The sequence below is a fragment of the Crocodylus siamensis genome, chromosome 4, assembly GCF_052110815.1.
Source record: "Crocodylus siamensis isolate JL-2025a chromosome 4, ASM5211081v1, whole genome shotgun sequence".
In the NCBI taxonomy this organism is placed as follows: Eukaryota; Metazoa; Chordata; order Crocodylia; family Crocodylidae; genus Crocodylus; species Crocodylus siamensis.
Window position 1 is genome coordinate 7451062 of NC_143398.1, and position 13169 is coordinate 7464230.

Here is a 13169-nt window from a genome sequence, read left to right on the forward strand (position 1 = left end):
AGCTTATGCTCGTCTGTACAAGGGACTCTTTAAGGTACCACCCGGCCTGCCTTCTGCCTTACATAATTATGGTCCAATTATTTGTACGCCTAGAAAGAAAAGTGTCCATGCAACTTCGAGACACCTTATTAAAAAGAGCTACCCCTGCAGCTTTTATGTTTATTCACATGCTGCAAGTTAGGCATATGCCCCAGGATCTTAAAACACTGGGGTGCTTGTTCACGTGACAGGGGTTTACTCCTTGGGTTGCATTCTATGCCCCCTAATAGAAATGCTGAGCTTTGAATTGAAATGGTGGGTTTTGTTTTTCTACCACCGTATATACATGGCATTGTCCTGGTGGCCACGGGTGCCTGCCAAAGGAAGAAGTGGCAAGGGGTCCGATCCTTTCTTGTTTGTTTGTTTTGGCAGGGCCTGCCTGCCTCTCCCATGGCCGGCGGGTCATTAATATGTGCCATTAATCTGTCAGCTCACCTGCCAGCCATGGGAGAAGCAGGCAGGCTCCGCCGAAGAAAAGGATCGGGCCCCTCGCTGCTTGTGCCTTCAGCACGCACCTGCGGCCGGCAGAACACCTGGGAACAGGGCGACTTGCCCGCGAGGCAGCAGGGATGGTGCGCAAGGTGCTGGAAGCCTGGGCAGGCTCCCGGGAAGTTGCACCAGGTGCCTACGAGCCCGGGCAGCACTCACCCAGCTAGCAGCCTGCCCACCCAGCCCCGAAGGATGCCACTACCGCAGGGAAGGACCAGGGGGTGCCCTCACAGCTCAGGGACTGTTCGGCCTGCTGGCAGCTTGCTCCCCGCAGCCCCAGGGCAGGTGAGGAGGCTCCACAACAGAAAGGACTGGGCCCCCCCACCGCTTCTGCTTTAAAGCAGGCTCCTGCCACCTACAGGAGCCTGCCTTACAGCAGAAATGGTGAAGGGCCTGATCCCTTTTTTTGGCAAAGCCTGCTTGCCCCTCCCATGGCCAGGGGGTGAGCTGACTAGTGGCTGCAACGTTCCAAGTTGCAATGATGCAAACTCATTTAAAACTCACAAAACTTGCCTACGTGCAATGTGTGAGGCCATTAAGCCACACAAAGGGAAATTTTTGGTGTGTGTACTTCATGACATCAGCATGCACACAAGCACCCCTGGCTCACAACCCTTTCAGATCCAAACACCCTCCACAGCTTTTCTAAATTTAGTGGTACCCCATTTCAAAAACCAATTTATTTCTTACAAGGCTTATATTCTTGCACCCTGTGGCATGCTTAAAAAGATCTCAGGGGGTGGCAGGGCACCCCAAGACCATGGCAGAGGGAGACGACTACCCAAAGGAACAAACTGGGGAGATTCTGGGTGGGTCATGAGACCCCTGAAGGGAGCAGGGCTCCCTGCAGGAAGCGGAACGGGGGTGACAGTAGCTCCTGGAGACAGACATCATGCTGTATTTCTTTTCTTTCGCCCATTCTCTCTCTCAGATATGAATAAGGTGTAGGACTCCATGTTCATTTAGCCCATAGCACAGCTGATCCCCGATCACAAATGGGGTCTCAAGGAGCTTCTGTAATACAAATTTTATGAACCATAATACAAGGGCAAATCATCCTTCTACTCAGGGTGCCAATTTACTTACTAGGGTTGAGCTCTCAAATCTCTACAGTTCTGACCCAATTTAGAGGCTTTGCGATTTCCAAGAAATTCAAACACTTTTGAAAACTATCAGCTTACAAGAAAAAGAAGCCTTTCATATGACCACCTGATGGGCTCAAGTTCTCCTGTGAATATTTCTACTAAGTTAGCATGTTACCTCTTCCAAGAAAAATCTGCACTTGAACAATACTTTACAGCCCTTGTTTCTAAGCAAACACCACCAAGGCATGTTGCTTCCAACTGATGACAAAACAAGAGACCACAAAAAGCCCTCTCAGTTAACCCTGACATCTAGGAGGTACAATTGCTTACCATGGAGATCTTCAAGAGCAGACCGGATGGTCACCTTGCTGGGGTCACTTGACCCCAGTTGTCTTTCCTGCTGGGCCCAATGATCTGCCGAGGTCACAATCTATGAATCTAACAGACTGGAGGACAGACCGTAACAACACAGGCTCTATGTTTTTCAAAGTCACTTACAGGATTCAGACACCAACTTCCCATTAAAATTACTGCATCGTTACCAAGTCTTGCCCATTGATACAGCACTGCCTCTAAAGGCTTAACCTAGTTCAACAGCATCCAAAACAAAGGTTCTTGACATTTATGGATCTGACCATGCTTTCTTTGGCACTACGCTTGTTGTATCATATTATAATGCAAAAAAGATGGTTACGAGTAGGGGCACAAGAGCAAGAACAAATGGTTGTTAAATCCAGGTAGAGCCCTAACAGACGGCAGGGGCGTCACTGGTACCACACACTAAAACCAAGGTGGGAAATGGAAAAAAGTCCAGCCCACCTCACACCGTGCTCCAGTTGCTCTGGCAGCAGCCAGAGTGCTTGCACCCAGTTTTCAGCAAAGTATCATCTGCTTCTGCAGCTGTTGCCACGTTGTGAGCCCAACTTTTTAGATTGTTAGTATCCAGTTATTCTGGCAGGCTACCAACCTTTTGCTGACAACAGAAGCTGCAGAAGAGAAATTGTGATTCAGAAGCTCAAAATGCTGAGTTAAACCCAAACGGAATTTATTAGGACAAAAAGGCATTTCCTTCGACTGAGGTCTCAGTGGAGGAATTTCCCCTTCGCAGCTGCCTCCTAGTATTTCTCAACCCAGGAAAAAAAGCCAGAAGCAAGACAGTTTTTAAAAGGGTTGCAAGAATAAATCTATAATAGAAAGGGCCAGGCAGCCTAAATATAGGTGACACTATCATCTTCCTTCTAATGTTACATCTTTGTCCTAAAACTGGTTGTTATTGTTTTTTTTAAATCTAACACTTAAGGTTACATTAATTCAGGACAATAATTGTATTTTGCTCTCGTTTTAGCTAAACAGTTTAATTATTCAGGGGGTACTGAAAACCTGTGCCAAATAAGCATTAGAGAGACAGAAAGAGAACTTGCATGCTCCAATATGAAAGGAAAACAAGTTCTCTTGGAACCTATTTGAATATTTTCAACAACTCCATGTCAGACATTTCCTTTTAGCAACTTGTTTATGAACATTTGATGTTCCTTTCACAGGAACATCTGGAGTCTGTTTTTGAGTTTACTTACTGAGATGCGATTCTGACCTTTTCCTATCTCATCAGGTTTGCCCAGAATTCATTAGACAGACAGACAATACTTGTTTATGAGTATAAAAGCCAGTTTGTTACATGGGTGTGTACTTTATTAAACCTCTGCAAACGCTCTTCTTCAGCAATCGCCCAGCAATAAAAACTTAAATTATGTTAAGGACCTTCCCATGTTCCACGTTTCCTCCTACCTTGTCCAAACTCTTCTCAGACCATTTCCCACAAGCTCCAACACCTCCAACCTCTCTCTTCAAAGCTTGAGACTCTCCTGTGTCAAGTTCTCCTTATGCTCCTTCAGCCTTTTTCTAAAAAATTACCCCACTGTTTCTCCTCTTGTTCGAGGGCCCTTTGTTCTTCCCCAAGATACTCTTTGCTGTCCATCTCCTTCACTTTTGCAGTACCCAGCCATCGCCCTTGCCTTTCCTCCAGTTCCCCTTCATAGGTGCTTCCCAGGATTTCTCAACCCAGAGATGGCTTATGTCACTTCCTAGTGCCTTTTCCCATCACCCCTGCTGAGGGAACAGGTATAATGAAATAAGAGAAGAAAGGAGATGTGAAAGCTGCTGTTCCAGCCAGTGATTTCCCCTTGTACCTCATCCAGGCTCCTTCTGCTCTGCGGGCACTCAGCCAGGTAGGGAAGCAGGAGCAGGGTCTACTGCAAGCACAAACCAGATGCATGGTCTTGTCTGCCCTGGAGGGTATGGTGGGTCTGCTGGCAGAAGGCTGCAGTTGTAACTACCTCCTATCTTTTGAGACATTAAGAGCAGCTCTCAAGAGAGAGCGATCCTGAAACACTGCACCCAGTTTCGGCATCCATTAGAATACAAGTGCTGTGCTGGATCAGACTTACAGTCCATCTAGCCCTTTTCTGAACCCGGGTATGCTAACCTTCCTCCACCACCTCCTGTGTCAATGAATTCCACAAATTAATTAAGAATTGCAAAAAAGAAGTACTCTCTCTTGTTAGTCTTGAACCTGTCACTTACTACGTTCAGCGTAGAGCCCCCTAGCTCTAATATTCTGGGACTTGGTGAACAACAGTACCCTGCTTACTTGGTCCACACCCTTCATGATTTTATAGACCTCTATCGTATCCCCCCACACAGCCTCTAGCCCTTTTAGGCTCTCTTGGTATGGCAACTGCTCCAAGCTGCTGATCATTTTGGTTGCCCTTCTGTACCTTGTACAGTGAAAAACTAAAAGATGTTGGCGGGGGGGGGGATAAAAGAAGGGCCACAAAAAGATCTGATGGCTAGGAAATAAAATCCACTTATGCAGAAGACAACAAAGCTCAAGCCATTTACAGCTTATCAAAAGGCTAGCAAGGTAGTTCTATTCAAGTATTAAAGTACCTTCAAAAGGAAAATGCACCATCTACTAAGAAGCTGTTTAATCTAGCAGAGAATAGTACAACAACCAACGAGCTGAAACCAGACAAGCTTTTTCCCCTAGCCAGGGTAATAGCTAGTACAATTACCAAGAGGGTCCTTCCTCTCCAAGCCTTCAAATCACAACAAGATGCCTTTCTAGAAGACATGTTTTAAGCTAACAAGGTACTGGGCTCAATACAGGGGTAACTTGAAGTTTCAATGACCTGTGACATAGACAAAATGAACTAATAGTCTCTTGGGCCTTAAAAAAAAAAAAAAAAAAAAAAAGGTACAGGTCTATTGATCTAGATTTCTACTAGCCATGCCAAAGGCTTCATACAACTGTTGAGCAAAACAGGCTGAAGATGATGATTCAAATAAAAACCTCACTAAAAAATTTTTGGGATTGCAAGCAGTTATCTCTTTTAACCAGATGACATTTAATGCTAAACTGGTAAGCTCTTTATGAATGATGTTCCAGTGATGCTGAAGCCTTTCAGAAACTTGCCAAATAGTGCGAGTATAACAGATCACGTTATACACAAGGAATGATCGTGGAACTTACCTCCTTTTCAGTATCTCTAGAGATACAAGTCCACTGATTTTCCTTCACGCTGTATGCCCAGAAGTCAGCCAGGTCCTGAGTCCCATCCCAGCCACCGAACAAATAAACAGTCTCTATATCAACAAAGAAAAAAAGAGAATGATTAAAAAAAAAAAAAAAAAAACCCCCACCAAAAACCACAAACACAAGGCCAGCAAGAAAATGTAAAGTTCTCTTTTGAACAGACTGCTCTCATTGCCAGCACATGGAAAGAGCAACTCAAAAGGGAGATTTATTTAATTTTGCTTTTCGGAGCACTTCAAGCTTGATGCAGCCTCACATATAAATCCAGTTTCCCAGGCCATTCTCATTTTTGTACATGCACAGGATCATAGAAAAGCAGGACTGAAGGAACTTTACAAGGTCATTTAGTCGAGTCACAATGTTCCCCAGCCCCATTTTCATGTACTGCTCCCTGCCAAATACACATTTAAGGAGGACTGAACCCATGATACTGTAATTCATGCTACCGGAAAAACAAAAGTCCAACACATTAACACACTTGAGGGTGCCAGGCCTCAGCACTGCTTATCCAGTAAGATGTTAAGATTGTGTGCTGGGCGAGATGTCACCCCAGCTATCAGGGGTGGGTAAAACATGATCCACAGGCTGGATCCAGGCCGCCAAGAGGTTTTTGTCTGGCCCATGGATCCTGGGGTGGTGACAGCACAGGGCCAGGGCAGAGCCACAATGAGCACACCCCTGCCTGCAGAACCTGGCCCATGCAGGCAACAGATCGTGGCTCTGCCCTGGCCTCGTGCTGTCATTACCCCATGATCTTGGCTTTGCCCACCTATCTCCATCTCGCTCCCAAACACCACTCCCCGCCTGCCCGTGGCTGCATGCCACATACAGCATTTTCCTGAGTTGTTGCACTGGCGGGGAGAGGGAGATGCTGGCTTGGCCCACAACAGCTCAGCAAAACTCCCTTTGTGGGCCATGGGCCCAAATAATGGCCACCCACCCCTGAGCTAGGTGCTATACCAGGCTCTGCCAAACTTCTGACGCAGTTGAAACCTCTCCTGTTTAGTCCACCTTTGGGGAAATAAATATGCTTCCCTTAAAGTGAGTTTAAAAGTACTCCAAGATCCTGCTTTAATAAGCATGGAAAAAACAGTGCTTATGACCTTCCCAGACAATTAATGACCAAGGTGGGGGCTTTAAAGGGTTTCCCCATCAGAAGAATTGTCACTTATGGGGTCAGACCACAGGCCCACGTAGTACAGTATCCAATCTTGCACAGTGGCAGAGCACGGATGCAACGGGGCAGGCAAAAACAGTACATCCCCTGCTCCTCTCCCACTACAGCCTTCAGCAATAGGAGGTTTAGGAAGTTCAGATTCCCAAGCTGCACCCGTCTGTCATGTGGGACCTTTCCTCCAAATATATGCCCAATCCCCTTAGGTCCAATACCCTTTTAAACTGGGTTAAGCAATGAGCCACCGCATCATGTGTCAGTGAGTTTCACAAGGTAACAACATCCCATGTAAAAAGAAACAAACAAACAAAAAAACATCCTTTTTAGTTTTAAATTGACTAATAGTTTCACGTTATTTTCCCCAAGTACTAGTATCTTGAGAGGTAACACATTTCCTTTCTCTGCACCCATCATACAAACAGCTAACACCGCTGAGTGCTGGTCAAAAGCAAGGGAGGAAGGACTGATGCAATGAACTAGGATCTGCAGGTTCAACTACATTTTTCAAAATTAAGCTTTCCAAAAAAGTAGGATGGTCAAAATGACTTCCAAGGATTTTCACATCTTCCCTTAAGGACTTTTCTATCATATAACTAGATACATTTTTACAGCTGCCTGTCAACTTTTACTCTGAAACCAATTAAAGCAGTTAAAGTGGGACATAACATGGAAACAGCTATTGACCCTTATCTACAGTGGCACTGGTGGCCATCACCAAGGAAAGGTTACCCTGGTTCATTAACTTTAATTACCCTTCCTCTTGGGCTCAGTGCTCCCAATGTTCCCTGCAAAGAGCAGGTCCCTTTGTGCACACAGATTCTCACAGCTCACAAAACCCACATTACCACAACAGCTTCATTGATAGCTGAAGAAAATAAAAGATTTGGCACAAACCACGTATCCTATTGGGCCTCTGCCAAAATGTCATGCCTGCCTGTGAAGGTTTTGTTGCCCTAGATGAAGTTTAATAGCAAACTTGAATGAATCTGATGAAAACTAGACCTTTCATCTACCTAAAGAAAGCTGGTAAAATGAAATAATGTGGAAAATTGTTAAACTAGTGAAATATCATGCAAGAAAATGCTAACCTGAAGCATCTCGGTGCTTACACATTAATGGTGAGAGAAATATTAAAAAAGAATGCGCCCAATTCACTTTTCATCTTACTACGCAACTTTTTTCCAGGCCAGAGATTAAAGACTCCATCATTATCTACTCTGGGATGACGAACCTTCCTCTTCCTCATCCATCAGTCTTTTTGGCTGATGGACAAAAATCAAACTCAACATATTTTATTGTGTATGGTTATTTATGGGCTTGCCTGTGAATAAGTATATTACAGTGCAAAAATTATACTTTTCTGGAAGGACATCCGTATTTCTTAATAAATTTCCCTGCTGCCAAAACATTCAGAGTTTCTTAATGGGGTTCTGGCAGTATTTGCAACTCTTCTCCCAAAGCTGAGGCAAATTATTATTAACGATATTAATTCTGCAGCAAGGTTCACACCTTCAGGTCCTCATTTCAGACCGTAAAGCCTCTGGGGCAGCAGCCACCATTTTACTCCATACTTATGTAGTAGAAAAGGGTCCCAGGTCCATGATTACAGTGGTCCTAAGCACCACCTCAACACACACAAGTCAAGGAACTAAAGAGAAAACAAGCCTGCGGGTTAGCTGCAATTTTTTCTCGTGTGTAAATGAATATGGGATCATTTATTCTTACAGCAGAAATGGTCTTTGTGGTGGTCTTTATGCTTTTGACACTACAGATTCCTAGCAGAAATCTCTGGGTTTATCTTGGGAATCATGTTAGCACGCCTAACAGTACATGGCATCCCATGCCACCTTGAAAGGATCTCAAGGCACTGCAGGGTACCACAGCATCCTGGTTGAGACTCGCTGCTGTAGACTCTTGGGCACAAGAAGAGTCTCCTCCTACTTATTTGTGAAGTATGCACCACAATGAAAGTTAAGGCTGCATCACTCCAGCTGCTCCCCCTTCCCTTCTTCCTTGGGTAATCAAGAGGGAGATCAGAATCCCTCCTGCCATTCAAAAGCATTTAGCAAGTGCATCCACCCAAAGCCTTTATCTGACCCCAAGTCTGGATGACAGCATCTTAACTTTATCTACTCTTGCCATATCCAAATTTCAGATCAAATATTTTGGCAAGAGTTCACTCACAAATACTTTGAAAGTTACTTTTCCTGGCCAAAATGCAGTCCCTGAGGCACTGCTGGTCCCTCTTTCTTTCCTTGCTCTTGGGACTACTGCCCTCCCCAAAGGCCCTTTTCTTTCCTAAGAGTAAGAGAAGCTGATGGACTACTAGGTCTGCACTACCCTCTGCCTAGAAACATATACTGCCCTCTATTCTCCAAATTTCACTTCTGCAGAAGAGTACATAATAAATTAGTCATCTCTAATCACTCCAGCTGCAGTCATAACCAGAACCAGCCTCTCTCCTTGCAGTGAAGGCCATCTTCTCTGCTGCACTCTCTCAGAGTGGAGAATGAGGAAGAGTTGGCGTTTTCAGCTGCTAGGCTGTTCTGTTAGGCTAATGTCAGGCCAAGCCTCTCTTGATCTGCTACCGGGCACCATGTAAGCCAGTACAACCTATTCCATGGTTGGCTTGTCGAAGACTACCTGGACTTGCCTGGGGAGGATAGTATGTGGACACTAAAAACAAGACCTGTCAAAGGGCAGATGAGCTCCCTGTGATTCAACGGCCAACATACCTGAAGAGGTGATGGGTGCCTCCAGGTCGCTCTGCCAGAAGAATCACCAATGACTGCAAAGCAACTCAACCAGGGTCGTTACAGCATCTAAGATGCCCCAACAGCTGCAGTGGCCTTGGGACTGACTTGACTTGAGGCTATTCTACAAATACAATACAAAACCTAGCCACCAATCAAGAAGCAACTACAGTACCAAGTAATTTGACCAGTTACATGCGAGAAGAGTTACGTTCGGTTAGAAGTAACAACACTTTGAAGTTGATCATCAAATCGGTCGTACTTCAGCTCAAGAAGGTGTGCAGTTGTAGGATTATGCTGTGCAGCCATTTTCCATGGCACTACGGAGGGTGCACCTCAGAGGGCAGAGATGGACGTAACACATTTTAAATGCTGTTTAAACTGCAAGCATCTAGATGTACAAGCCAATTTAGAATGGGTTAAATCTTTTGAAATATTTCACATATTTATATGCATGTGTGCACGTGCGTGTATGTATGTACTTGTGTGTATACATATTACACATATACTTGGATAATATATTATACTTGGATAATCAGGTATTATTCTGAAACTGTCCTCCTTGAATTGGTTCAGTGTCATGTGCGGGCATCAAGCTTTCTGTAAACAGCATCTGATCACTCCTTCTAGGCATCCCACACTGCATCACTCCTCACTCCCTCTTACCCTCCCCATCCTCCCCCATAACCTTGGACAGCAATTGTCTACTTTGGTATATAGCCAGAACTCTACTGCCCCAATCTATATTGCCTGAACTTGACCCACTCCAAGGCTTCCCGGTTGATTTAAGCTGGGGGAAGCTAGGTGGGTGCAGGGGGCACCCCTGCTTCTGCGCTCCGGGGGATCTGCCTGTGGTCTCTGCCACTTCTAAGCAGCACTTTTCCCCAAGCCGCTGGTAACTTTCATTCTATTCTTGGCAACCGACATGGAGAAGTTAGGCAGGCTGCACCCCAAAAACCCAGAACCCCAGATGCAGGAGTATCCCCTCTACCCACCCAACCACCTCTCCTCCCACCCCAAACCAGGCTGCGATGCACCAAACCCTGGTATGCTTCTAGGAATTGCAGTAAGCCGAGGAGTAGCTTGGGAGAAAAGTACCCTTTAAAAGTCAAGAAAGCTCCAACAGCCGGAGCGCACCCAGTCTTGGGAACCCAGAAGCAGGGATCTAGGCATCTGCTTCCCCCCTCCCTCCCATCTACCCACCCACCAACACTTTGGTAAAGCACAAGAAGAGGCTTTACTGAACTCAATGGATGCCTGTAGACATGCGGGACGCTTGCTCCAACATGCTGTAATCACAGTGCGTTAGAGCAGACTCGGTTAATCCAGTCGGCTGGAGCATGCTAATTAACATGCACCATCAGCCTTGGTGTCTCAAGCGTTCAGAGTCCCCGCACTTCAAAATGTTGGTGGGAATGCTTTAACTAAAGCTGGTTGAATGGATTTTAGTTAAAGCAACCTGCTGTTTTGAAGTGCAAGATACTGAATACACGAGACACTGCGAGTGCTTTAATTAGTGGCTCCCAAGAGCTGTTCTAATTAAAGCCCTGCCCTCTGGCGCACGTGTAAAGATGCCCAATGTTAGAGAAGAGGGATCAGAACATTACAATTGGGTGCAGTTGATTTCTCGGTCTTCCCTGGCATCCTCCACGGCTTAAGAAACATGGGGGAAAACCGAGGCACTCGCCACTGGGAGGCATGCTGGGCTGGGTAATCCCTACCACCCCTTGGGGGCAGTTTGACAGCGCCGCAATGTCTAAAAACGTGACTGCTCTTCTTAGACCCCTTGGCAGCACACACATGGAAACTGCTAAACCAGGACAGTTGTGAACTGGTTCCAAACAAGTGACATCCTTGAAATGGTTCAAGTGTTAAGCCTGTTTGCTCCCCAAGTGATAAACAGGCTCTGCTGCAAGTAGATCTCTTACTAGTAAGACTGGGTAAAACTGTTCTCTGCCTCATGGTTAAGCTTAAATTCCATTGACTCAATGGGTCTTACACACTCTGAAAAATTCTACCCTTACATTTAATACACAACAGTATATTTATCATGAAATACAGATCAAGCAAAAGCTTGTCAAAAGCACCATAATAAACTACCTTTGCATCATCATTATGTTTGTCACTCATTAGTACATAAGAACCACAATACAGGGGTCTCAGACAGTTTGAATTAGCTAGATTCCACTGAACTGAAGAGTTAATCACCAGGTTTATTCATGCCTCATAAAACAGCAATGAAGTGTTTTTTTCTAATTACCTCAATATGCCTATCAGCTTTTCAATATTATGGGCTAATAAAGCTACCCAGTCTACATACTGGACAGTGAGAGAATGGCTTCAAATATTTAAAGTTACAGTAGATTTGGTTTACAGCAGCTATCAAGTGATGCACACGTAGCCCTTCTCCCAATGCCTTTGACAATATACTGCAAGTCATCTTTCTGCCTCCCCTCTCCAACCCAGTAGGCTCATGTCTCGCTTTCAGCTTTCTTTAAGCACACATCTCCGAGAAAGACCTTTTTATGGGTAAAAGGAGCAAAATCCTTCCCATCTGCAGCACAAGCCTCCTACCTGCTAACAGTGTCCTGACCCCAAACTTGGCACTACCCTGCTAGCACCCTCCCTCAACTTTTGTCTGAATCCAAGACATCCCTGCCCCAACCTCTCCCACACTGTCCACATGCAAAGGCTGCTCTGAATCCATCTCTGCTCTAATGGTTATTGCAGTCTTATTCTCATTATCTGCTAATTCAGCACCCTCTCCTCTGGCTGCCTCGCTTCCAACAGCTACCCACACATAGTGAGAAGACAGGCAATTTTACACGTGCAAAGTGGTGGGTCTTCTGGAAGGACAGTTTTGCTTTACAGTCATAAAGACACTGGGAAACGGCATCCGTCTTGGAAAAAGGACAGGCTGAATTTTGTGACACAGAATATTCATGACTCTAGTGGAGAAGCTCACTTATATAGTGAAAGTTAATAATAACAAATGTAGTGTAAATTATTAGATTTTAGTGAGTTAGCTACACTGGATGTCTCTGGGTGCGACATCATTTGGATCAGTTGGGGAAGAGAGACTAACACGGGGTGCTAAGTGTCTTAAAGGAATGACCTTTGAAATTAGCTTCCATCATTAACAGATTTAGTTTTAAATACAGAAACTCATTCTGTACTCAAAAGCAAATGCTATAGCTATTCTCCCCATACCTGCAACAATTTTTCCCCCCCTAAAGTTATTTAATCCAGCTTTAAGCACAAAAAGCTCAACTCTTAACCAGACAACTGCAAACAGTGTCACCAAAATGCATCACATTATTGTTAAAATAGAAGCAGTTGTTCCTTTAAAGTCTTCGCTAGGTAAAACCTGCCTCCTGCTTGTTCCATAAAAGCTCTGGCAAAGCATCGTCAAAATGATTTTATTCAACATACCAACAATAAGTGTCTCTAGCTTCTTCCAAAATGCATCACAGCAATGACTCTGCTGCTTGCAGTTTTGCTCAGCTGGGAAGGCAGCACTGAACCACTTGGGTATTTTGCCAGAATCTACGTATATAAAGGAGGAACCGTAGCTCTACTTGAGAGCTACACAGAGCACTTGCCCAGTCAAGGTGTTTTTTCGTATTTCCTTGTCCTCCCCTAAAAAGGTACAGAAAACCCTCCTGTGCCCCATTTAAAGAAAATACCTCGAAGAAAAAACAGAAAGGAAAGTTCCCTTCATAATATAAATTTGTTTTAAACTGTGTGCACAAAAAGAGCCAGATTTGCCAGGCATGACTTGGTTTATAAATATGCATATTTTGCTGTAGACATAACAACAATGAACTACTGTAGGCATCTTTGGGTCCTGAAGAAAAATTACCCCCACCTAATGTCTCAAGTATCTTAAGATGGAAAAAAAACCCTATGGTGCCCATGTGATGATCATAATATTTTTGGCACTGGGCATATCAGTCTACATCCTTGAGACATGGCATTAAGATGCCAATCTCTTCCATCATCTCCAACATGTGCATGAAGTTATGAAGTTTCCAAAA

General features: G+C 44.7%; 1 protein-coding gene across 2 annotated transcripts in view; it reads right to left on the bottom strand.

Moving 5' to 3' along the window:
* Window positions 1-13169, bottom strand: part of MKLN1 (muskelin 1) — a 124350-nt gene that overhangs the window by 69785 nt on the left and 41396 nt on the right. For both annotated transcript variants that reach the window (XM_090041556.1, XM_090041557.1), the window contains one exon: window positions 5143-5255. In XM_090041556.1, coding sequence (XP_089897682.1) covers window positions 5143-5255 — 113 coding nt within the window. The remainder of the gene's footprint in view (window positions 1-5142; window positions 5256-13169) is intronic.